At 35.4% G+C, this 24,757-nt stretch overlaps 1 protein-coding gene and 1 non-coding gene across 4 annotated transcripts in view; one reads left to right on the top strand and one right to left on the bottom strand.

Annotated features, from left to right (window-relative positions):
* The window catches only part of Phf14 (PHD finger protein 14), a 127,008-nt gene that overhangs the window by 70,963 nt on the left and 31,288 nt on the right, over positions 1 to 24,757 (bottom strand). For all 3 annotated transcript variants that reach the window (XM_075953871.1, XM_075953869.1, XM_075953870.1), the window contains 9 exons: positions 23,891 to 24,002; positions 22,909 to 23,046; positions 14,616 to 14,762; positions 12,776 to 13,046; positions 12,360 to 12,466; positions 10,902 to 10,997; positions 9,077 to 9,180; positions 6,894 to 7,025; positions 1,095 to 1,263 (listed from right to left, as the gene is read on the bottom strand). In XM_075953871.1, coding sequence (XP_075809986.1) covers positions 1,095 to 1,263; positions 6,894 to 7,025; positions 9,077 to 9,180; positions 10,902 to 10,997; positions 12,360 to 12,466; positions 12,776 to 13,046; positions 14,616 to 14,762; positions 22,909 to 23,046; positions 23,891 to 24,002 — 1,276 coding nt within the window. The remainder of the gene's footprint in view (positions 1 to 1,094; positions 1,264 to 6,893; positions 7,026 to 9,076; positions 9,181 to 10,901; positions 10,998 to 12,359; positions 12,467 to 12,775; positions 13,047 to 14,615; positions 14,763 to 22,908; positions 23,047 to 23,890; positions 24,003 to 24,757) is intronic.
* On the top strand, positions 19,761 to 19,867 carry LOC142838527 (U6 spliceosomal RNA). The gene has a single exon (XR_012908581.1). It is a non-coding gene; the product is annotated as a U6 spliceosomal RNA (small nuclear RNA).

Below are 24,757 nucleotides of genomic sequence, written 5' to 3'. Positions count from 1 at the left end.
TACATTTTCTCTACAGGCCCATAAGGGCTGACCTGCACTTACGACTTCTAGGGGAGATATCTTTTACTTTTTTCTCTTGAGCCAAGACATACCTTTTTTCAAAAAATAAAAAACTTTATCCTTGAGGGAGATTAGATTTAATGCTCTTATTTGTATGGTTATATTTTAAGGACTGTTTTATTTTTGTTCTAATTTAAATTTGTTTCAAAGAGCCTTTACTATTTTAAAGTTAAGTTGCCTCAAAAATTCCACTAAAAAAACCCATATAACAAGACTTATTTTATTATTATTTGAAAAGTTATTTATTTGTTTGTTTGTTTATTGGTTGGCTGGTTGGTTTTTTGAGAGAGTTTCTGTGTAGCCTTGGATATCCTGGAACTCATTCTGTAGACCAGGTTGGTCTCCAACCTCCTGAAAGACCTACATTTTTGCTTTGTCTTTATATTTTGTGTGTTTGTGTGTTTGTGTGTGTGTGTGTTTGTGTGTGTGTTGTGTTGTGGTTCAGTCCTTTCCTTTCTTTCTATCTCATGAGTGCCAGGAAAGAAAATTAACAAATTTCAAACTGTCTGCAACTCAGCAAATCTATACCTTCTTTAAATGCTCAATACCACACTGCAAAGGACATTTACAGAATTAGCTAAAACAAACATAATGCTATAGAAGGAAAAAGTTTGATTTCTCCATTCACACAAAACCCCCAACTTGGCAGACTAAATTAAGTACTGTTCATGACTACACAGGTTTGAAATATAATGGCAAAGATTAGGGAGGAGAGATCCAAAGCTGAGAAGAAAGGTAATCTGTTATACCTATGAGACTGCTGAGGCAGGCATAGGAGTCTAAGGCTTCCATATTGCCCTACTTTTAAGTGGAATGTTAGATATACTGGTACTCGCTAGTAAGCTTTTACCTGAACCCACAAACTAGATTCTCAGCTAAATACAATATGCTACTGACTACTGATTTCTTAGAAACAAACAAGCATAATATGGACACCTGTTTGACTTCTGAGAGTATGTTTATGCTATAAATCCTTTATCTTTGTAAATTTTGCATCAGAATGTCACTAAGACCAATAAAGGAAGAATAAATACCGTGTTTCTTATAGGGATCTTCTTGGGTTCTGGTGGCACGTCCTGAGGAACAAATTTCACTGGCTCCTTAATCTGTCTCCTTGATCGTTTGGTTCCGTCTGGCAAGGTTTCCATGGCCATGTCTGCTTCCATGTCACTGCTCCCTGCCTGGTCACACTCTGAGCACTGCCTGAACAAATTTTTGTTAAAATGAGGTCATATATTATCTTCTGATTTTAGCAACAAATTCTATAAATACAAAAAGAATTTGTACACAAATACACACAAGTAGTATGATAATGACAACACAGAGAAACACACCTCCACCCCTGCGAAAATGACTACCAGGAGTATATTACAGGAAACAATTCAATGTATCCATATATTACAAAAACAAACGGAACAATGCTACTGTGAACCAAATAACTCATAGATCAGTGACTAAGAAGGCATCTTCTCTTTGGAAATGATGACCTTCTTTTATGTGACATATACTAAAAAATCTTTTATAGACTTTTATTCTTATATTCCTTTACCATTCCTTTTCATTGTATTTACTGACACAGTATGCTGAATATACCATTTTGGGAAAAAAAATGAGATTTGTTGAGATTGGAGGAGAGTAGGCATTTTACTTGGTAGATCAAGTAAAAACTGCATTGTCACTGAAGACCTTGAAATATTTATTCTGCCATATATATGTGCCCATTAAAACATTACAACCAAGCTGGGCATAGTGGTACACACCTTTGATCCCAGCACTTGAGAAACAGAGGCAGGAGGATCTCTGAATGTTCAAATCCACCCTGATCTACAGAGTTCTGGGACAGTCAGGGCTGTAACAGACAAACCCTGCCTTGAAAAAAACAAATAAACAAAACAAACACAACACAATACCACCATCTATTAAAAGTAAAAGAATAAAAAGTATATTTCCAAAAGTTTGATTTGTGATATATATGATATTTATGTGTCTGTGTTTGTACCTTTGAATGTAACTTAAAATTTCAAACATCTCTAAACATTTCTTATCACTTAATTAGCTCTCCATCAAAATTAGTATTTTTGATATACCAATACTACAGATTTACTATAAAGCTTATATTTACTTTCAAAACTGAAATATTTAAATTCTCGGCTCTACAACATAAATACAAAGTACCATTTGTTTTGCTGATACGATCATATTAACTGCTACAATGCAAAATAACCAGTGAGAAAAACAAAGCGTTATTCTGTAATGCATTACTTAGAAAATTTTTATGTGTTATGTTGCTAGGCAACTAAAGACGTTTTATACACTAGCAAATCAATAATAAACTAAAGTGCTTTTATACTTCTCTAAATAAAAACATCAATAACTGATAATGGTACTATATAAATACCTTGCATGACTCCAGAATTTAAATAGTGGATATATTCTAAGAGGAAAATAAAATTACAAAAAAACTGTGAAATGCTAAGATTTTGTTTTTGTTTTTAATAATAATATACCACAGCCATATAAGTAAATAAGTCTACAAACAATATCAAATTATGTCTCAAATGGATCTTTTTTTTTTTGGTTTTTCAAGACAGTGTTTCTCTGTAGCTTTGGAGCCTGTCCTGGAGCTAGCTCTTGTAGACCAGGCTGGCCTCGAACTCACAGAGATCCGCCTGCCTCTGCCTCCCGAGTGCTGGGATTAAAGGCGTGCGCCACCACTGCCCAGCAAATGGATCATTTTTTCTACTTTATATCTCTAAATTATACAAACTAATAACAAATTGATCATTTTCATCGGATCACTGAAATGTCAAAGTTTCTCAAGCATTCCAACCGTGTGTGTGTGTGTATGTGTGTGTGTGCGCGCGTGCGTGCATGTGCACACACATGTGCTAGCACTCACGAGTACACACACAGTACACCTGTACTCATGGAGAGCAGAGGACAACCTGAGGGTTGATCCTTAGGTCTCCTATTGGCTTTCAGCTTACTGATTAGGATACACAGTGTGACCAGCAAGCCCTGAAGATTTACAGTCTCTGCCTGAGCAGTATTGAGATTTCAATCATGCACCAACATCAAATCTGGCTCATATGGCTTAGGAATATCAAACTCAGGTCATCAGACTTGCACAGTAAGCACTGTAGAAACTGAGCCTTTCCCCTGTCACCCATATTAACTTTAAAATACATACGTCCCTATAATATGAAAACAGGTACAAAAGTGTGTAATCAGGTTTGTAAATGAAAACATGTCATTTTATTTCTGTTTCTGTAACGACTACTCATCATTACAACATTCTGTTATGCTCATTCTCAAACCCACTAAAAACTGTGACAAATCAATTTGTTCTAGATGATTCAGACAAAAAAAATGTCATGCTGTGAAACCCCAAAACATCAAAAATCTCAAAATGTCATGAAAATTTTGTAGCTGACAATACAGAACATATATTCCAATTTTAAGGCAGTTGCCATGAGTCATGCCATATACACCTAACACAGATGGACAGCTTTTCCTTGTGACAATATATTAAACACTGCATTCTACACCTTCAAACACGCTTTAAGATATCTACATAACAGTCTAGTATAAAAGTCACAGCATATCCAATTCAATGAGATCACAGAACATTTGGAATGTCATGATTATCCTGGAATGTCAAAGGCATGTACACGAATTCATTTAATAATCTCTGGCAATACTATGATACACAAGCATATTAATCAAACTCATCATCTATATATTTACTTAATACATACATTCTATCAGAGATAGGTCCTACAGTTTGTAATTCCTGTGCAAAAAAACAATCTTAAAATAATTGAAGTAATCAAAACTATTAGCTGACACTGCCCCCTCAAAGATCCAAAACCACTTAGGAAAAACCCCAACACCAGGAATGGGAAGCCCTCTTTTGATTTGTAGTCCAAGGTTGTCCAAGAGACTTCCAAAACATATGGGTTATTGTTGTTGCCCTCACTTGCCCTGGAGGTGGAAGGTAAATCCCTATTGCTGAAGACACTAAGCACTGCAGACATAGGGCTCAGAGGCTCCCAAGCTGGAGCTGACCTGAAAGCCGCCTTGCCCGAGAAGCAAGAGTGGTGTTTGGAAGGAGAAAAAAGGAAGAGATGATGTAATTATATTATACTTTCAAAAATAAAAGAAAATTATTTTTTAAAACTATTAAATAAAATGGAGTTTAAACACTAAACAACAAAACTTCATGTGAGGAATTATGCAAAAGAACAACATTCACTTTCATGTTTAAATACCAATATAACCTTTTCAATTTGCTACACCTTCTGTCCAGCACCACTATCAAATCATCTTTTAAAAAAATATTCTTCAAGTTTGGCATGGTAGCACACATCTTTAATCCCAGCACTCAGGAGGCAGAGACAGGCCTGATTTCAAAGCCAGCCTGGTCTACAGAGTGAGTTCCAAGACAGCCAGGTGTATACAGAGAAACCCTGCTTGGAAAAAAAAAATCCTCAAATAATCACCAAAGGTTATTTCTGGGTAAGACAGAAGACAAAAAGATGCATGCATATGCCAGTTAAGAGGAAGGGTCATATACCCTGAAAAGAAGAGAGTTAGAAGTTCATGAAAGTTGTGACCAGATCTCTGAAAAATGCAGAATAAAAGACTGGAATGCACAGAAGAGAAGTAAAATATACAACTCACAAAAGCCACATGTTTTCCCACATATGAGTACATCTAACTTGTATGTATTTATGTGCATATTGTTTGTGTGTAGGTGAAGGCCAGAGGAAGGCAGATACCTTGTGTCTTCCTCCATCATTTTCCATTTTATTTTTTTGTTGCTGTTGTAAAAAAAATTTTCATACAATATATTCTGCTCATGTGCTCCCCTGCCCCAGCTCCTCCCAGATCCACTTTATTGTTGAGACAGGTTCTCTCATTCAACCTGGAACTCATAAGTCCAGCTAGACAGGATGTTTTCCAGGAGTCTCATGTTTTTGCCTCCAAGGGCTAAGATTACGCACATTGAAACCACACAGCGCTTCCTATTCTGACCGTAGGGATCCAAACACAGGTTCCCAAACAGGTACAACAAGCACTGGAGGCCACTAAGTCATCTCTCTGGCTCCTAAAGCCAGAGCCTTTTAATAGATTGCAATGCCAGGATTCAGGTCCTTTTCTTTTCTAAAACTAGAAATGATGTGGGATTCCCCTCTGTATATGCTGTGAATTTGTTTTATTGCCATTGGTTAATAAAGAAGCTGCTTTTGGCCAATAACTTAACAGGATGAAGCCAGGCAGAAAATCCAAACAGAGATATACAGAGAGAGTAGGCAGAGTCAAGGAGATGCATGGTAAGGAATGGGTTAACTTAAGATGTAAGAGTTAGTTAACAAGAAGCCTGAGCTAATAGGCCAAGCAATGTTTTAATTAATATAGCTTCTGTGTGATTATTTGGGGTCTGGGTGTCCGGGAACAAAAAAGCAGAACAATTACATTTGAGTAAAAATAATATTCATATTCACTTTATAGTTTTTCCTTTCTTGCATTCCCCTTCCTGAAATACTGCAACAATCAGTCTATTAAAATCTGAGCATCTGTCTCCTCTTTACAATAAACCTAGGATAAAATTCATTATCTACATCTGGGATGGTTACTGTTAACAGTCACCTTGACGGAATCCATTATCACCTGGGAGATTCTAAAGATACGCCTGTGGAACACCATCTGGATTATGTTAAGTGACATAGAAAACCCCATCTTACTGCGTGACCACTACCTAGGCATGAGACAAAGCTCTTTCTGCCTTGACATCACAGCTGTGATGTGGGAGTCTTCTGTTTTGTGTTGATTTCATTGGTTAAATAAAGAAACTGCCTTAGCCCTTTAATAGGACTGAAAATTAGGTAGGCAGAGTAAACAGAACAGAATGCTGGGAGAAAGAAGCCGAGTCAGGCAGTTGCCATGATTCTCCCACTCCAGACAGACGCAGGTTAAGATCTTCCCTGGTAAGCCAGCTTGTGGGCTACACAGATTATTAGAAATGGGTTAGATCAATATGTAAGAGCTATCCAATAAGAGGCTAGAACTAATGGACGAGGCAGTGTTTAAAAGAATACAGTTTCCGTGTAATTATTTCAGGTATAAAGCTAGCCGGGTGGCGGAAACAGCCCCGCCACTCATATTACAACACAGCCGTGAGGGCCTGTACCTCGAACTGTGAGCAAATATGACCTCTCTCAATCTTAAGTTGTTTTCGTCAGGGTGTTACATCACAGAAAAAAAAAAAAAAAGGTCAATAAAATATCTGTAGTAATCCAACATGACTAAGTTGGTAAAAAAATAATTAAGAAATGGTAGTCATGGTGGGATGTAGTTAAGTTGGTAGAGTGCTAAGCACACAAGAGTCCTGGTTCAATCCCTTATACCACATAAACAGCATTGTGACCCAGGTCTACAATCCCAGAACTCAGGAGGCTAGGAAATCGATGGATATCTCCAGCTATGTATGACTTCAATACTGGACTGGAAAATGAGATTCTGTCTTTAAAAAAAAAAAAGTTTTCAAAGTGTCTGGATTTTCAAAGAATGGCTGATGAAACTTAAAACTTGTTTAACTTCAAAATAAAATTAATGAATTTCAGAAATACCAAATCATAAAAAAAAAAGAAAAATCCCTGGTGCCTTATGTAAGAAAGAACACATTGCTAAGATTAAAAATTTAATTTTTATAAAAATTATTCATGTAATAGAAAGACATAAATATTCTATTCAAAAGTATGAAAAATACTTTACTATGAATCAGTGATATAGAAAACCAATTCCAACCACATGCAGTCTGTTTCACTCACCAGTAACTGTTTTTGGTCTTTCTTGGCATCCGTGTAAGGGGAGGATCAAGGCACCCAAGATGGTAATGCAGCTTACAGGTGTCACACAGTAAAAGAAGGTGCTGATCATGGTTCTTCTTACAAATTCCACAACTTCAATAAAAGCAGCAAATAAGAATTACACTGATATCCATAGGGAAACAGTTTCATTATAGCAGATGAGTTCAACCGTCTTCTGTTAATGTCATTTCTGGTCCTTAGAGACTGAATTTTGCTATATGGACTAGGCTGGCCCTGACCTCATGCAGGAACAATTGGTATATGCTGCAAGGACCCAGCAATCAACTTACGTTTTTCCATAGCACCCACTGTTTTAACAACACCAGTAACTGTTAGAGCTAAATACAGTATGTTAAAAATAGCTTAGTTCTAATATACGCTTAAAGTTTTCTAATGCTAAACTCATTAAAGAATGGGAATACTTAAAGATTCTCAATATAGCCTTTTAGTTATTATTTAAAATTAATGTTATTAGTTCAATTTTTCTTTAGAAACATAAACTATGAAAGAAACAAAAATTTGAAAAACAATATTCTAATTTTGAAAACTACCCTGAAGGTCAAAACAATTTTTTATTATTAACTGCAAACCATTCACGCAGCATTAAACATATAAATAAGCTACATTCTCTCTTTTCACAAACACCAGACCTTGAATTAAAAGAAAAATACTCATTATTAGTGATAATATCACAAGTGATATGAATTTTAGTTAACATTTCTTGTGGGAAAACAAAATTTTACTTCTAAGAAAATGAGCACCATGACTTGAAAATGTAGCATATGTTTAAATTGGGGACACACAGAATGTTGGAAAAGTTGTCTGAGAACATAAGAAAAGCAGCAATGCACAGCATTGAAGAATAATAATGTCAGATGTTTTCAACATTCCAAGAAAACACATATGTCAAGCTGTAATAATAAAACAAATGAACAACAGTAATCAAAAAATAAAACACCTGATCTTAAGCAAAAATCAGTTTAAACATATTCTGAAGCAAAAAGTAACTGTAGTCATAAAACCCAGAAGTCTAGTGCTATGCCTAATATTTTCAAAAGAACCTACCACACTTGGGAAAACAGTTCTGGGGATACACTAACGTTCACACTAAAAATTAAGACAATAATGTGCTTTTACATATTTCACAAATATACACACATATATATGTGCACTTATAGGCGTATTATTAATATATGTATTTAGAGCACATAAATAGATATAAATACATTTTCTAAACTCTCACTTATTGTGATTAATACATTACAGGAAAAAGTGAATTATTATTTAAATATAGAAAAATGAAAACTTTATTTAGATATAGAAAATGGAATTGTCATGAAAAAGCACAATGATCAATACTGTTAAAATACTGAGTAAAAAAAAAAAATAAAGGAAGGGCTGGAGAGATGGCTCAGCGGTTAAGAGCATTGCCTGCTCTTCCGAAGGTCCTGAGTTCAATTCCCAGCAACCACATGGTGGCTCACAACCATCTGTAATGAGGTCTGGTGCCCTCTTCTGGCCTGCAGGCATATACACAAAACAGAATATTGTATACATAATAAATAAATATTTAAAAAAAATAAAAAAAATAAAGGAGAAAAGTATGTCTGGAAAAGAAATTATTACAACTGATAAGGGAGAGAAAAAGTACAAACAGATTAAAATATAAAAGTCATCATCTTTATCCACTATCATTCACCCCTACCTAAATCAAGAGCAAAATTTTACAACATATTCAAGTAAAATATAAATGTTCACTTTTTTATTATGTTCATTAACATAATAATTACATAATTATTGATTATAAGTAAATTTAAAAGGTTAAATTTAACATAACAGGCACAACACCGCAGCTGAACTATTTCATCTGGGTATTTTCTAATTTCTTAAAAAGAATTGTTTCCATGGGACATACAAAAATTTATTCTCAGTTCCTAAGTACATCATTTATCTTTCTGAAGAACAATAAATATCTCTTGTATTATCCACTTTACAAAGCATTTTTGATCAAATGAACCCGAAACACACTTAGCTGAAATTCTGAAATGGACCATAATTCGGTCTCAGATATTTAAAGCACCTTCTGACTAGTACATATTAGTTGAAAAATACGCAGTATTATCTTTTATGATTTTTTTACTTGCCTATAAAGTACTGTAGGGAGAGCAGATGTCTTGTGTGTGCCTCCTTCTTTCTTACTTGGTTTTCTCTCCTTGGGTGCTCGTAAGATGGCTGGTACATTCAACTTCTATTGACATGAACAAAGGCAGTAGATGCTGCTTTAAAGATGAAGTAAAAGAAGCATTTTCCCCTATTTGCTACTAAATGTAACTAAATAAGCTTGGGTTCAGAGAGGCAAATCTGCTTTACCAGCTACATTAGCAAAGAGCAAGAAAACTCTAACTGCACAATCTCATCAGTTCTTAGAAACAAACTTGATAGTATGAGAATTATACTACTTCAGCTTGAAAACCCTAAAAGAGGGGCGCAGTAGAGAAGGCTTAACAGTGGAACACAGTATACTTGGGCAAAAACATCAGTGTTGTTTCTTTGTAACTTCCCAGCTATATTGCTGTTCCATAGGTTAATTAGAAAAATTATCTTATCGGACCAAACCCTGTAAAAAAGCAGATGAGATTCTCTTTGGCTCCCTACTAATCTATAGTATGCTGGCTTCAGAGACAGCAACCATCTATCAAAGTCATTTCTTAGTGGCCCGGTGTGCCCACATCTGTTCGGCCAACTGGAAAAGCATCACAAAATGATAAACGTGAATTTTAGGTCTGTGCATGCCACCGTCACACAATGCAGTTTGCAATCTTCTATGAAGTTATTTAATAAATAAAAATGTCTTTTATAGTAGATAATATTTTAAGCTGTAGAGGAGGTTTTTATGGAAAAAAATATAAACCAAGCCAAAACAAATGCTAGATTGGCAAGTAACCTCTTACACTCCCCAAATACCATAACCTTCCTAAAATCTATTAACTACCTATTAACATAAACAAGAGTTAATACGTCCAAAGGCAACTCTTCCTCTTTGCCTTTTAAAATGAATTATTCTTTGTAGTTCAGCTGACATGCAATCTGCTCACAGAAGAAGTTTCTTCAAAGTCAGCACGGTACTATACAATTCAAATGCATTACTTAGATCTACACTGACTATCTCCGGAAGTTGATTTTTACAGGTGTCTGAGATGTATACAATTAAAAGTCTTACAAACTACTTCAACAGAATAAGAACCATAAACAGGGAGTCTCTATCACCTATCTTTATAACTGAAATTATCTGAAACAAAAATCTTATCATTTATTGCACAATATATAAATGGACATCCAAAAACCTCCATTTTATTATGTTTTTCATTTTAATATGAAGCATATTAACAAGCTACAATTGCTCAAGGAGAAAGGGCCTTCCTTTTGCTTATCCTATAATGACAACTAATAGTTACCAACAGATAAAAAGAAAAGCACACTTTAACATCTAAGTTTCAAAAACTGTATCTCTTGTTCAGATGAAAATCAAATTAACATGAAAATCATGGCTGTGGTTTGAATTTTTAATTTTAAATACAAATAAACTGAAGAAATAAGTAGGGTATAAGATTGGAAAAGAAAAAAATTATGGCCAAGAATCTAAAACCACTGAATAAAGAATATACTAGAGAAAACTCATGCTTTCATATCTTAGCTCATCAGAAATGACAGGTCAATCAATTTGAGCAAGTGGGAAGAAAATGCCATCAAGATAGTTGATGAAAGAACCAAATTAAGCTACAGGTTCTCAGCAGGCAGTGGCTGCCAGTAGTCTGGAAGTATTTCAGAAGGAAATCATTACCTTAGGGAATTAGGCTCTGATCCAACAGAATCATTTAGTCAACAAAGTGGCTGTTGTGTAAGAAATAGATACTGTGGACAATTACACAGAAGGCAAGAATTGAAGTGAGCTACTAAAAAGAAACTAACCTGCCCTGTAATTCGGCCAAGTAAGGCCCATATTCCTTGCCCTTCACTTCGAAGTTTCCCATTCAGATTTTGCAGTTCTTCTAAAGATTCACAGAGCTACAAAAAGAGTAAGTAAAATTAGTAAGTTTTTATATGTACAAATATGTAAACAAGAATATTCACATTTATTTTCCATATAGAATGTATTCAAGCCGGGCGGTGGTGGCGCACGCCTTTAATCCCAGCACTCGGGAGGCAGAGGCAGGTGGATCTCTGTGAGTTCGAGACCAGCCTGGTCTACAAGAGCTAGTTCCAGGACAGGCTCCAAAACCACAGAGAAACCCTGTCTCGAAAAACCAAAAAAAAAAAAAGAATGTATTCAAGTCAGATAACTACTGAAAGACAGATATATTATTATTATTTAGCATGATGATATGCTCAAGAGAGGGCAAACATTTTCTGTTATTCTAGTGTTTTTATGATGATAATTACATATCAATATATTTCTTTATAGTTTGCACATAATAATTTGACACATACTTTGCTTTATCATTCATATCTCCATCACTTTTCTCATGAGAAAACTAAGACTCAGAGGTTCATTTGGCTGAGATCAAAATAACTACCAAAAATCTCCAGATCTTCTAGCTTTAACTCCCCACAATCTTTAGCGATTACTAGATGTTACTTCCTACTAGTTTTAACTCTTTAAGTGTTTTATGAACAATAACTAGATACCAGTTTAAATATTCATGCAACTTAGAACCTAATAATTCAGCAATATCTTGATTTATATATTATTAAACAAAGAGATACAATAATATTTTAAATTAGAAAATACTTATAGCAAAAATACCATCTAATTTAGAAAAGACTTCTAGCCAGGTGGTGGTGGTTCACGCCTTTAATCCCAGCACTCTGGAGGCAGAGGCAGGCAAATCTTTGTGAGTTGAAGGGTTGGTCTATAGAGTGAGTTTCAGGATATCCAGGGCTACACAGAGAAATCCTGTCTCACAAAAAGGTAAAAAGAAAACAAAATTTAAAAAAGAAAGACTACTAATTTAAGAGTGGGTTTTACAATTTTAATCCTATTTTTAAAAAGGTCTATAATGCTTTGTGCACTTAAGAATTAAAGAAACAAACCACCACCTCTGAGACCAGATGACTATAAGGCCATGTGCAAGTCACGTCACCTCCTCAGACCTCAGTTCCGACCCCTAAAAATAGGAACAATAATGATGATGACTCACACTAAGGACAAGGAGAGAACTAAATGACTTACGATGTGTATAGAGATCAGAACTGTGCCTGGCGTAAGAAAGTGCTCAGTAAGAGAATGACAATAATGAAAATGATGATGAAGGTCAGAAAAGAGCCTAAGAGCTATAGAATTTCACACTGAAACACAGAAATGCAAAAAAATAACAAAAGAATTATAAAGACAATCTACTAAATACTGTGTATTTGTAGCCAACGTACCTTATTATATTCTACATGAAGCTTTTCTTGCTCATTTTCTAATTTATCCTTTATATTCTTTTGTTCAGCCATATTTTCCTGAATTTGAATCATGCGCATATTTCTCTCTATTTAAATTAAATATCCAATTTTACTTCAGTATATAATAAAGGCTAATATAAAACATACACAAAGAATCAAACTAGCCACAGAGACGGTCAATTGGATAAACCAACATTTTTCAAACCATTTTAAGTATATTTAAGAAAACAAAACATGAGCCTGGAATTTACAAAATGCTACAACTTAGGAAAATAAACATGGCTCTGACATATACAACATAAGAATTATTTTCTAAAACATTATTAGTATATCAAATTCTGTCATTAATAAATTATTCTCTGGGAGACTGTGCATGCATCAATGTCTATACTGACCAAAATAGTAATTCACAAAATCAGCAGTGAGAGCTGGCTGCTTGTGTTTCCTCCTTCCGTCCACACTAGAACTGGTATCTGAATTGTCCACTGGGAAGATATCTGTACTGATCCCCATTAGCTCTGCTTTGCGCATCAGTTTACGAATGGCTGAAGCACTACTTGTGAGTGGCCTGGGTAACTTTTCCCTTGGAACCCAGGCTTGCGGTCTGGTGGATCGAGCCAACTCTGCCTTGGCACGATACTGCTGTAGTCGGGCATTGATCCTTGCCTATAAAGAAATGCAGAAAGTTTGACAGAAAAAAATGGAATATATTCCTCATAACTTTAACATTTATGCTTAGAGAAGATAACAATACTAAAATCTTACTAAATCTTACAATTAAGGCAAATGAGATTCATCAGTGGTCTTGAAGATATATCACATAAGTCCAGAGTTGTACTAAATGGATCCACACCTCATAACAGCTGTCTTCAAATGGGGTCCTAGAGCTGAAGGTGAAGTGGACAGGAGCCTGCATCCCTAACCCAGAAGCAATCTCCAATTGATAACCACTGTGAATGAAAACCTAGTTTCCTCCAAGGCAATCTCACTGAGGAAACAAACCACTTGTAAGGATAGGCTGCACGCCCAACAGCATATGGACAAGGTCAAACAAACTCAAAGGATTCTTGTCTTATAGTACCATGCCAGAACTTTCCCTTTATTTAAACAAAGTTTTTGTATTATGTTTTAATTTCAATTATATATATATTATATATATGCATATATAAAAAACCAATTATATGACCATACACACACTCACTCACACAAACACACACACACACACATACACACACGTTTTTGTTTTTGTTTTTTCTCATTTCCCTTTTCACCCTACAGGTCCTTTACATATACAGTGTGGCTTGTGGCTTCCAATTTAGCTTTTTTGAGATTCCTGTGTGTGATAACAAATGGATCTGTTTCTTATGCCTTCTTTTGGGTTTTTTTTTCCTTCTGTTTGTTTTGTCCTATTCCAGTGTGCTAGTTTTTATTTTATCTTATTCTATTATAATCTCTTAGAAGCTTGTATTCTTTTTAAAAAAAAAAGACTGTTTTCTTTTATTAAAAACAGATTCTTTTCCTATACAATACACTCTGATAATCGTTTCCCCTCCCTCCATTCCTCAGTTCCATCCCACCTACCTTCCCTTCCAGATCAACTCACTTTTTGCCTCTCATTAGAAAAGAACAGGCTTTCAGGAGATAATAACCAAACATGGCAAAATGAAATATAATAAGATGAAGAAAAAACTTTCATATCCAAGTTGGACATGACATCCCAACGAGAGCACGTAAACAGTGGAAATGCAGCCATTCTCAGAGTCAGGAGTCCCATGAAGATACTAAGCTAATAGCTATAACATATACGCAGGCCCTTTGCTTGCTGCTTCAGGATTGTGAGCTCATATGCACCTACTTTAGTTGATTCAAAGGGCCTTGTTCTCCTGCTGTCCTCCACCCCCTCTGACTCTTACAATCTTCTTGCCTCCTCTTTAGCAGGATTTCCTGGACTCTGAAGGGAGGGATTTGATGGAGATCTCTACTTTAGACCCCTCTGCATAATGCCTTCAACCAAATTTTTCACCATGGAAATAGTCCTTTACAAATGACTACACCATAGATATGATGAAACATAACTTCAGAAAGAAACTCTGCTCATGTTTAATCACAAACCACTGCTTAAGTAAAACTTTAAAACTACATTTATATGCTAGATTTCAGTGTCAATCACATGTCAACAGAAAACACACATGAGATCTGAAAAGAAAACAGTAAGATTTGGTGTGATTTCCATACCTGTGCTTCAGGGGACAGTTGTTTTTCTCTCTCTTGCAAAGACATTTTACAATAGGATTGTAGAGCCAAGTAGTTTTTTCTTTTCCACTTTCTGTCTAACCTATCTGCATGTTGCTTACAATAAGCAAAAAATGGATCTGCTATATCCTAAAAAAAAAAGTTAAAAATTTTTACTCCAATGGGTCATTTCAAAATCAAACTATCACCAAATAATATTTTTTGACAAATCTGCTAGTGGTAGTTATATCAATAAAATATTGAGGAAGTAATTTTCATACACCATGATAAAAATTACTTACTGCATTTGAAATGCTATCTATCTCACCTCAAATTATCAATATTTGTTTTTCTCTAAAGGCCTTCATTGTGCTTAGATGTATAGGTTATCCATACAACACCTGCTTACCATGAGCAAGACCTGGATTTGATTCCAGCAATGCAAAATAATAAAGGGCCATATGTATTACAAAATACTGATTAAAAAAAACTTTTGAAATTTGGGTATGTTTGTGTACTTCTATAAAATTTGTTGTGTGATACATAAAGTTTCAATAACCTTAGGGAGGAATCATGAGCAAATATTAAAGTTACATAAATGTAAAAAAAAGCAACAGTGAATACATATATGCGTGTGTGTGTGTGTGTGTGTGTGTGTGTGTGTAAAATACAAGTCAATACAAGTAAGTGAAACCTTCCTAACCCACTGGCAATGTACACATATATTTTATCTACTAGGTCAACCAGTGTATAATTAATGTAGACCTCTGTGTAGTTTTTCGGGACTGAACAACTGCAGGACTGAGCATGACAGAAAACAAATTGCGCCAATGTGGACAACTGCATCCATATAAAACCTGAGAGAGCTTGGGAAGTAATTCTACACACAAAAGAAGAGTTAAGCATGGTTTCTTGGTAGCAGGTTTTACTTGCCTGGGCTCTGTTTGCTTGAGGCAAGCATGTCTCATTTAAAAGAGATTTCCTGACTCAGCATTAGCTGCTAAAACCTTGTAGCTGTTTTAAGATCATCCACTAGAAAAAAATTAAATGGTTTTTATGAATAGCCCACAGTATGCTTCTTGGTGGTGGCAGGGACCTTGAAACGCCATAGAGTTGTGGCACTAAACATGGCTCCAGCTGGTACCTCCACCATGAGGCTAGAAAGCTAAGAAATGGGCTGGATCCAGCGATCAAAGCCACGGCTTTAATCCTAGCCACATGGTTTAGCAAATTAAAGACTCTTGTGTCAGAAAAGGAGAGATATACAGTAAAGATAGATTCAAAGACAAAGAAAACATCTAAATGGTTTACAGTGTGTTTAAAAACATATGTAGGCTTGGGAGCGAAAAGAAAAAGGATAAAGTCCTTAAAAAAGAAAGAAAGAGAGCAGTTGAGTGTGGTGGCTCACACCTTTAATCCCAGCACTTGGGAGGCAGAGGCAGGAGGATCTCTGTAAGTTCAAGGACAACCTGGTCTACAGAGTGAGGACCAGGACAGTCAAAGATAAACAGAGAAACCTAATCTCAAAAAAAACAAATATATTTAATATTAAATATAAAAATAAAAGAAATACAGTTTAAAATAAAGCCATGTAAAGATGGAAAATACACAGAGAATTATTATTATTATTGTGAGAGAGTTATTGTGGTGTCTTTGAATTGTATGACTGTTGAGAAAGGAGCAACAGCTGCTAAAAGACATTTGATTATAAATGTTGCTGGATTAATCCAGCATACACATTTTGAAAATGCTTTGACTTCAAAATTTAAGTCAAAAGATATGTTACTTTGGAGAAGAGGTTTTGTTTTTATTTTCCACAGGAAGCTGTAGACTCATTCTGGAATAACAAAAATCAGGTTGATCAAGGAAGACCCCCTTGAGAAATCTCCGATAGGAGTGGATAGCCCAGATGATCCAACGTTTCAGAAATTAGTTTCCTCTGAGTTCTACATCCAGAACAGTTTCAAGAGTGAAAGCTGATATGATTAAGCCTCACAGAATTTTCCACTCAGGACTTGACAGTAATTCTAAATTTTCTTTAGGTCCCTTTAAGAATATCAGCGCCCCCAAGCAGCAGGAAGTAGCCTGGAAAACTATACCCGCATTCCCCCAAAATTGATTATGGATGTTTTCTTTGTTTACAGTGTTGGTTACAAGTTGTACAGATAATGGTCAGGAAGAAAGCTAAACAAGGGAGATTCCATTCAGAGTTCTTGTTTTGAAAAAAAGGGGGGGGAGTGCTGTGGGACAATGGTTTTACCCTGTAAAGATTTGTTTCTTGTACTTGTTTAATAAAATGCTGATTGGCCTGTAGCCAGGCAGGAAGTATAGGCAGGGCAACTAGGCAGGACGTAGAGGTAGGGCAAGAAGAAGAATTCTGGGAAGAGGAAAGATTCAGTCTGCAGTTGTCACTCAGATGCAGAGGAAGCTAGATGAGAATGCCTCAGTGATGAAAGTACCAAGCCACGTGGCTAAAATAGATAAGAATAATGGGCTAATATTAGACGTAAGAATTAATTAATAAGGAGCCTGAGCTACTAGGCCAACCAGTTTATAACTAATGTGGACCTCTGTGTATTTCTTTGGGACAGAATGACTGCAGGACTGGGTATGACAGAAGACCTCTGTCAATATTTATCCTGTACAAAACAGATGAGGAAGGCCAGACACTGTCAATAACAAAATTCAGGTACTCCCCTTTTATCCTTTTATAACAAATATCTCACAAAAGAATATGGTATTAGCCAAAGGGTACATTTTAATGCACTGGTCACGGTAGTCCAAAAGACTCTGAAAACACAGGCAATTTTAATTGCCCTCGATTGTCTCCTAGAGGTTGAAGCTATGTCTCCATTGCTGAAGAGACAGTATCTTGTACTTCAGACACAGAACCCAAACAATTCCAGCTGGTTCTGACCTGAAAGCCTCCTTCCTGTGGACTAGCTTTCATGATACAAGATAGTGCCATGCAAGCTTCCAAAGGAGAAAAGCAACCAAAAGACCTACCCAGTTGTAACACCTATAAACTAAAACAAGGACAGCAGGGTATGCTATCCCAAAGGGTGCAATGATGGTATGCATACTTTAGTGATAGCTAACATTGCTCTAACTGAATGTAACGTCTACTCAACAAGAGGAGAACCATGCCTGGTATTACAAACCAGGGGCAGTGAAGTCATGAATCTTGGAAGAGAACCTAAAAGCACCAGTTTACTAAACCTGTATAATCCTAACTACATTATAAATATTTATACCTACAGCCAAGTTGAGATCTTGCCCCTCATCAAAGATACATCTCCCTGCAACAAACAACAGGTCACTGCAGAAAACTACAACCAATAAAGATACAGAGAACAAGTGACCATAGAGTACCCAGCCCCAACTGACACATGCACAACACAACTCCTGTACCTAAGGTTCAGGGATCAGAGTTTAAGAGGGACAGGAACCACAGCAAGAAACAGAGGAACAGGATAATTTGCTATAAGATTTCATTTCCTAGAAATGATACCTGTGAAGTCTCATCAATACAGCTGCCTAATTAAGACCTAAACAAAGATAACACAGACATACTAAAGAGAACAGGAGTTAACCTCATGGGGCCTCAACCCTAGACAAAACACACACACACACACACATTAGGAAATGTTGAGAGCAGGAGAATTAGTGAATTAGTCTTCCCTGGGCAAGTGCCCCAAAACTGGTTATCCAATACCAAGTAATCAGCTCGGAAATCATATACATACAAGTAACCATATTGGAGCAGGCTATTTTATATATTTAGTAACACACACAAATACACACACACACACACACACACACACACACACATTAAAGAAATAATAGCTGTTTTTTGAGAGAAAAGAAGTGGAAGAAAGTGGGAAGGGTCAATGGGAGAAAAACTTTAAGAACAGTACTATAAAAAAACAACCATAATCCTAGTTAAGACACAAATCATTTCTTTAAATATAACAAAAAAAATCAAAGTAATTTGCATATGATAGTTATTAAAAAACAGCAAATTTTTAGGATGGCAATTCATTCCATATGTCTGTCCCTATAAAGGTAAGATATCTATATAGTTTTTAATCTAAGTTACACTAGAAGAGACTTTTATTAAGATAGGGGTTTATAATCCAAAGAGAAATGAAATTTTCAGGCAGGTACATCTGAGACAGAATAGAAAGATAAATAATAATCTTGAAATTCTAATCTATACTTAAGATGTTTAAAAGCACATAAAGCAATTCTATATTATGATACTCACAGATACTAAAGTATATAGCACTGTATAAGATAAAAATTTGAATAAGTAGACACCGATTTGAACACTAATACAACACCTAACACAATTACTTCAAAATAACAACATAATCACTATTTTAAAAAACAGAATTGACATGTGTTTATCCTAGCCATACTTAACCTAAAGAGGCTATTTATGTTTTATGTCATATCATTTGGATGACTTAAATCATCCAAAACCAGGCTATTTATGATTTATGTCTAATCATTTGGAGGATTTAAATCATCCAAAACCAGGCTGTATGTTCTATGCATGTGCACATGTCTATGTTTGTGTGTGGACGCTTCCGCTGCTTTGTTGTTGCTGCTGCTGTTGTTGTTATTAAAGGGTTCTTCTTGGGTTCTAAAGATTAACAATTCAGCAAGACTAGCTGGCAACACAGGGTTAGGATTACAGGCATGTGCTACCACATCCAGCTTCTTCCAAAAGCCTGGAGATTTGACTCAAGTTCTCACAGCTTCATGGCAAACACATTAAAAACTGAGCCATCACCCTAGCACTAAGATAATCTTAATTAATGCTTACCTACTAATTTTAAATTTTAGTAAGAAATGTAACTACTCTGTATCCTGAGAAATTAAAAAAAATAGAATGAGGGGGAAAAGATATATATCAAATCAGATATATAAGATATGTGTATGTGTGTATTGTTTTTCCTTGAGGGTCTGTGTAGCATTACATAACCATTTAGAAGCTGATTCTAAAAATATGACACTGTTGTAAGTCACAATGAATTTTTTTTCAATCAAGAGCATTGTCTGCTTACACAGAAAGTTAAAGTCGTACTAGTGTTTAGGTGATCCATTGTAACATAATTATTAATTATCAAGAATAATAAATGAGTGCTCGCTTCGGCAGCATATATACTAAAATTGGAACGATACAGAGAAGATTAGCATGGCCCCTGCGCAAGGATAACACGCAAATTCGTGAAGTGTTCCATATTTTTAAGACAGCAGCATATACCTTAAAATACTATTGTTTATCCCAATGATATTCTAGAGAAACTTAATAAATTGAATTTTCTAGGAAAATAAAGAAAAAAACAGAATAATAAATGAGTAATGCTGTGATTTCTTAAATTCAACACCCTAAAAAGTGAAGCCCAGGCATATAATGTCTGAGAAGTGAAGAGGTCTATCCTGAAGCATCCAAAAGAAAACATTCCAACTTTTTCTTTTCTTTATTCTTAATACCTATCTATTTCTTCATTTTTTTCTCTTAATACCCACTATAAACACTTGTCATTTGACATAAGCACATGGGTATGACAAAATGAACTGAAGTCAACTGACAGGTTCTTAGGTTAGTTGTGTCGAACTGTGCTAGCTACTGACCTTGGGTTCTTTGTACTATTTCCAGTGACAAAAACTGGAAGTATCAGATTTTACTTTCCCATCTTTCTCATAGCAACAGAGCCTACATTCTGGTATACAAGATGATCAGAAGCTATTCACCCTGGACTGTGGAAGAGACACTTTCATTCCTATGAGAGAATCTCTATGTTTCCTTGTTTGCTTGCTTTAAATGCTACCAAGTAAGAATAAAATATTTAGAGCTACTTCAGTCATACTGAGAACATGAAACAAGAAGGTTAAAAACAACAAAACAATAAAAAGTACATAAAAGAGAAAAGAGGAAAGGAGAGAATGGGGGAATAGAGGTAAGAATGAAAGAAAGAGAGAAAAGTATTTGTAGAAAAAATTGTGGATAAGTCAATCTATGAGCTGCTTTGACTTTACATCTTCTGAAATAGTTAATTTAATATTTAGGCCATAGTCATTAAGAGTCTATTATGTGACTGAAAACTTAGGAGGCATACAACCTCTGGAAAAAGATGAATAAGAAAGGCATATGTCATAAAGCCACATACATTAATCCTATCCCATTGTGAATCCTCTGAGCCAACAAACAGCCAAGCAGAATAATCCTGTGCTGCAATTGTGGAATGAAATCCATGAAAATAACCAACCATTTCTATTTTCATTTAAGGTCCACTCACAATGCAATTAACAATTCAAGGAGTTTTGAAATTCTATCAGGAATCTTTTATAAATTTCCGGTTCTCACTAGCTACAATGGCACACACTTGTAATCACAGCACTGAGAAGGCTGAGACAGAAGGACTGTGAATTTGAGACTAGCCGGGGCTGGGCAGTTAATTTCACATCAGCTGCAATACATAGTAAGTTCCTATAGCAAAGAACAAAAGAAGTTCAACTCTGTTAAGTGTTTACAACAACAAACTAGAAACTTATAAAAATGTGCTTTAATAACAATGCTAACCTCCCCCCAAAAAATCAAAACAAAACAAAAACCACACGAAAGCAAAACCTCTGCACTGACCAAGGCAGCATCCAGCACATTTACCAAATAGATAAAAGAAAGCAACAGGGCAGGAAGAGGCCTCTGGTCCCAGTTTACCAACTTTACTATTTCAGGGTGCCCTGTACATTTCCCCAGATTAGCTCTTAGGTTCAGCGACTAGGGACTTGATTTTGGTTTTGTATTAATATGCATGCCTTCTGATAGGGAGACACAATCTCAAGTCATGCACATCCCAATGTCTGCACATTTACACACAAACGATGTTAATACAAGAGTCAAATCTCTCAAAAATAAAACGGAAAGTGTCTACAAAAGGAACATCCTGACTAAAAAGTTCAGTTACCCAGAAGCAGACAAGTAGGCTGAACTTACAGATTCCCTCATTTTCACCTGCGACCTACCCAGCCCTCTAAATCCTACTGCACTGCCCCTCTGGACCACTGCCCCTCGTCCAGAGCATCAGTCACGATTAGTCCACATAACCCTACGCTGCCATTACACTGCTGTGTCTGCTCCATAGCTGTGAAAACTCTCAAGGTTCATCCAGTACTCCATCAAAGCACAATCCTTCAGAATCAGAACTCAAAACAAAACAGGCACATATCAAAATGTGACCTTCATAATTAAGATCTATTTAGGTTAAAATAAAATACATCCTACAAGTGTTTTTCAAAAATTTTCTTCATTGGATTACCTTTTTCCTAGATAAAAGTATATTGAATGTTTTATGAGAAAATAAAATTTTATATATCAAATAAATGAAATGACTTATATAGTATCATAAAGCATCATGAATACAAAGTAAAAGTTTACTAAATTATCTCTCCAGAAAAACTGATTAAGGAATTAATTACAACTGCTCTTGGGATTCCTTAAAATTCTTTAAAATTATTGTGAATGCTGCCAAATAGTGGTGGCGCACGCCTTTAATCCCAGCACTCAGGAGGCAGAGGCAGGCGGATCTCTGGGAGTTTGAGGCCAGCCTGGTCTACAAGAGCTAGTTCTAGGACAGGCTCCAATGTTACAGAGAAACTCTGTCTTGAAAAATCAATACATATACATATGTGTGTATATGTATGTATGTATATTTGTGAATACCAAACAATTTATGAGTTTTGTTTTTAGAAATTTATCACATGAATTAAAACTTTCAGTACTCTTAAATACTAGTTAACTTATCTTAAACTTATTAAGTAAATACATATTTTTAATTAAGATAGCTACTATGGCATTATGCAAGAAATTTTAGTGGGAAGGGCTGTAGTTTTTTTGCAACTCTAATATCATAACATAAAAGCAGGGTTCTCAAAACAATTTCAACACAAGGTTACATTGTTATGTTGTGTGTAATCTCTAGAAACCTCCAAAGCTTAGAACATAGAAATACATATTTTATATTGTTATAAAAATAATTTGATGTATAGGGTCCTAATCTAAAGTCAGTAAGTCTGGAAAAAATACTAGGGAGCTAAAACTAAACTCAGAGAATGAGCTACCTTAAAAAAAAAAGCCATATTCCTGTATAAAATATGTGCCATATAGTGGTCTGGTCAAACACTTAAGAGAAGATTATTTACTTTCCCTTATACTTTCCAGCTGTCACAGGGCACAGCAGACATGAGAAGTCTTTGAACACAGCAATTGTGGGGTAAATAAACATACCTCTTCTGCTGCCGCCTCGGAAAGCAGGCCTTCTTTCTGCGCACAGGTAACATGAAAATAGGCTCTGCACATCCCTGCATCACAGCTAATGCAAACTCCAGTTCTAGCAAAGCGAGTGTCTTCACAAAAGCTACACTCCTATGAAAGTAACAGGAAAACTCTCACAGCAAAAGTATTTCTGAAGCAAAAATATCCTCTCATGAAACACCCACTAAATATTACCAATGCAAAAAAAACCAAAAAAAAAAACTGTAGGCAAGCAAGTTCTGATGAAAAAGAGAATTCTTTGCACAACTCTAATCAGCCTGAACTAAATTGATAGAGTAGTAATAAGAAGAGATAGTATTATAACAGTTCTTAGGTGCTAGGCACTTAGTCTTCTTAGTGCTTTACATATGCTAAGAGATAAAATCAATTTGGTAATTTTTCTTGTTACATTAAAAATGTTGAAGTAATAATGGGCTGACACCTGTTCTAAATAAAGTGTGGTTTTTATATTCTTTTTCTTAATTTTAATAAAATTCATTTCAAAGTTAAAGTAAAATTTATTTAATCCAACTGTGTAACAAGGTATTCTTCTGGGTCCCAGAGAATAGAAACAGTATCAATTAATATGCATTTTTACAACTTAGGTTATCTGAAGTTATACCATATGGAAAAATCAATAAATTAGTCCTCTGAGGAAACATCTATCAACTAATGATTCAAACATGATGACCATACCTGATCCTTGAACTAAGGAGGAAGAGGCAGGCTGGCTACTATAAGTTTGAGGCTGACCCAAGCTACAGTTAGATATTACCTCAAAAATACAAAAGCCAAAACAAAATAACTGAATAATATAAATGACTTAGTGCTAAGAGTTCCTCAAGGAATGTGCTTGCTATTAAACACCTCTGGAATAATTCACAATTATTTAAAAAAGCTATGTAAAGGAACAAATAAAATTTTCAATTTTACCTAATCATAAAGTTAATCTTACCTTGGCACCATATTTAGAATAGTTCATTTCTGTTAGTGTTACTGGTCGTAACTTATCAATATCTCCAAAGGCTACTCCGGGAACATATAGGGCACAAACAATGTGAACCCATCTGTAAGAGAAAAGATGCAATTCTGCTGTCAAATGCTTTCCTGAAATTCTCACATAGAAGATGAACATAAAATATGCTCCACCTCAAAATACTACAGAAAGCATTCAACAATCAGATGGTTTAAAAAAAAAATTCATCTCAGACTCTTAACTGGAAAACACAGAACACCCATAGAGTGATGCTCCATTGTGGAAAGCAAGCGTACCATGAGCACTGCTCTTCCAGAAGTCCGTCTAGTCAAAATGCAGGTCCAGCAACCATAGCTGCTCTGCTCTTACAACTCACTGCACTTTGGTCTTGCCTGGTATTCTTAAATATTTGCATAAGAATGCTTTCAAGGATAATAAAACATTGCCCTCATATTCCAGGAAAAATATTCACATTCATTACTGTGAGCACTTTTAGAATTAAGGACTCTAATTTAAGGACTACAAAGTTATTTTGCAATAATTAGATTAATTGTTCTTTACTGCTACCTTTCCCACAAAGTTGCTAAATATCCCCATGGATATATTTTTAGACAGTTTTGGTAGCAAGTTTAACTTTCATCTCAGGATAAAATGGTGGCTGGGAAGAGGTACAAAGCACAGTGATAATAATGGAGGAGTGCCATGTTTTCACTTTTCTCATCTGTTCCCTTTATAACCTAAGACCTGAAGTTTACAAACGTCACCTACAACTACATAGTATAAATTCTGCACAAAGCTGTTAACACTTTTAAAAAATGTTCAACTTTAGCACACTGAAAAAGAAAA

Source organism: Microtus pennsylvanicus, chromosome 19 (assembly GCF_037038515.1).
Source record: "Microtus pennsylvanicus isolate mMicPen1 chromosome 19, mMicPen1.hap1, whole genome shotgun sequence".
In the NCBI taxonomy this organism is placed as follows: domain Eukaryota; kingdom Metazoa; phylum Chordata; class Mammalia; order Rodentia; family Cricetidae; genus Microtus; species Microtus pennsylvanicus.
Note: the sequence above shows the minus strand (reverse complement) of the source record. Positions and strands in the feature narration are given on the sequence as shown.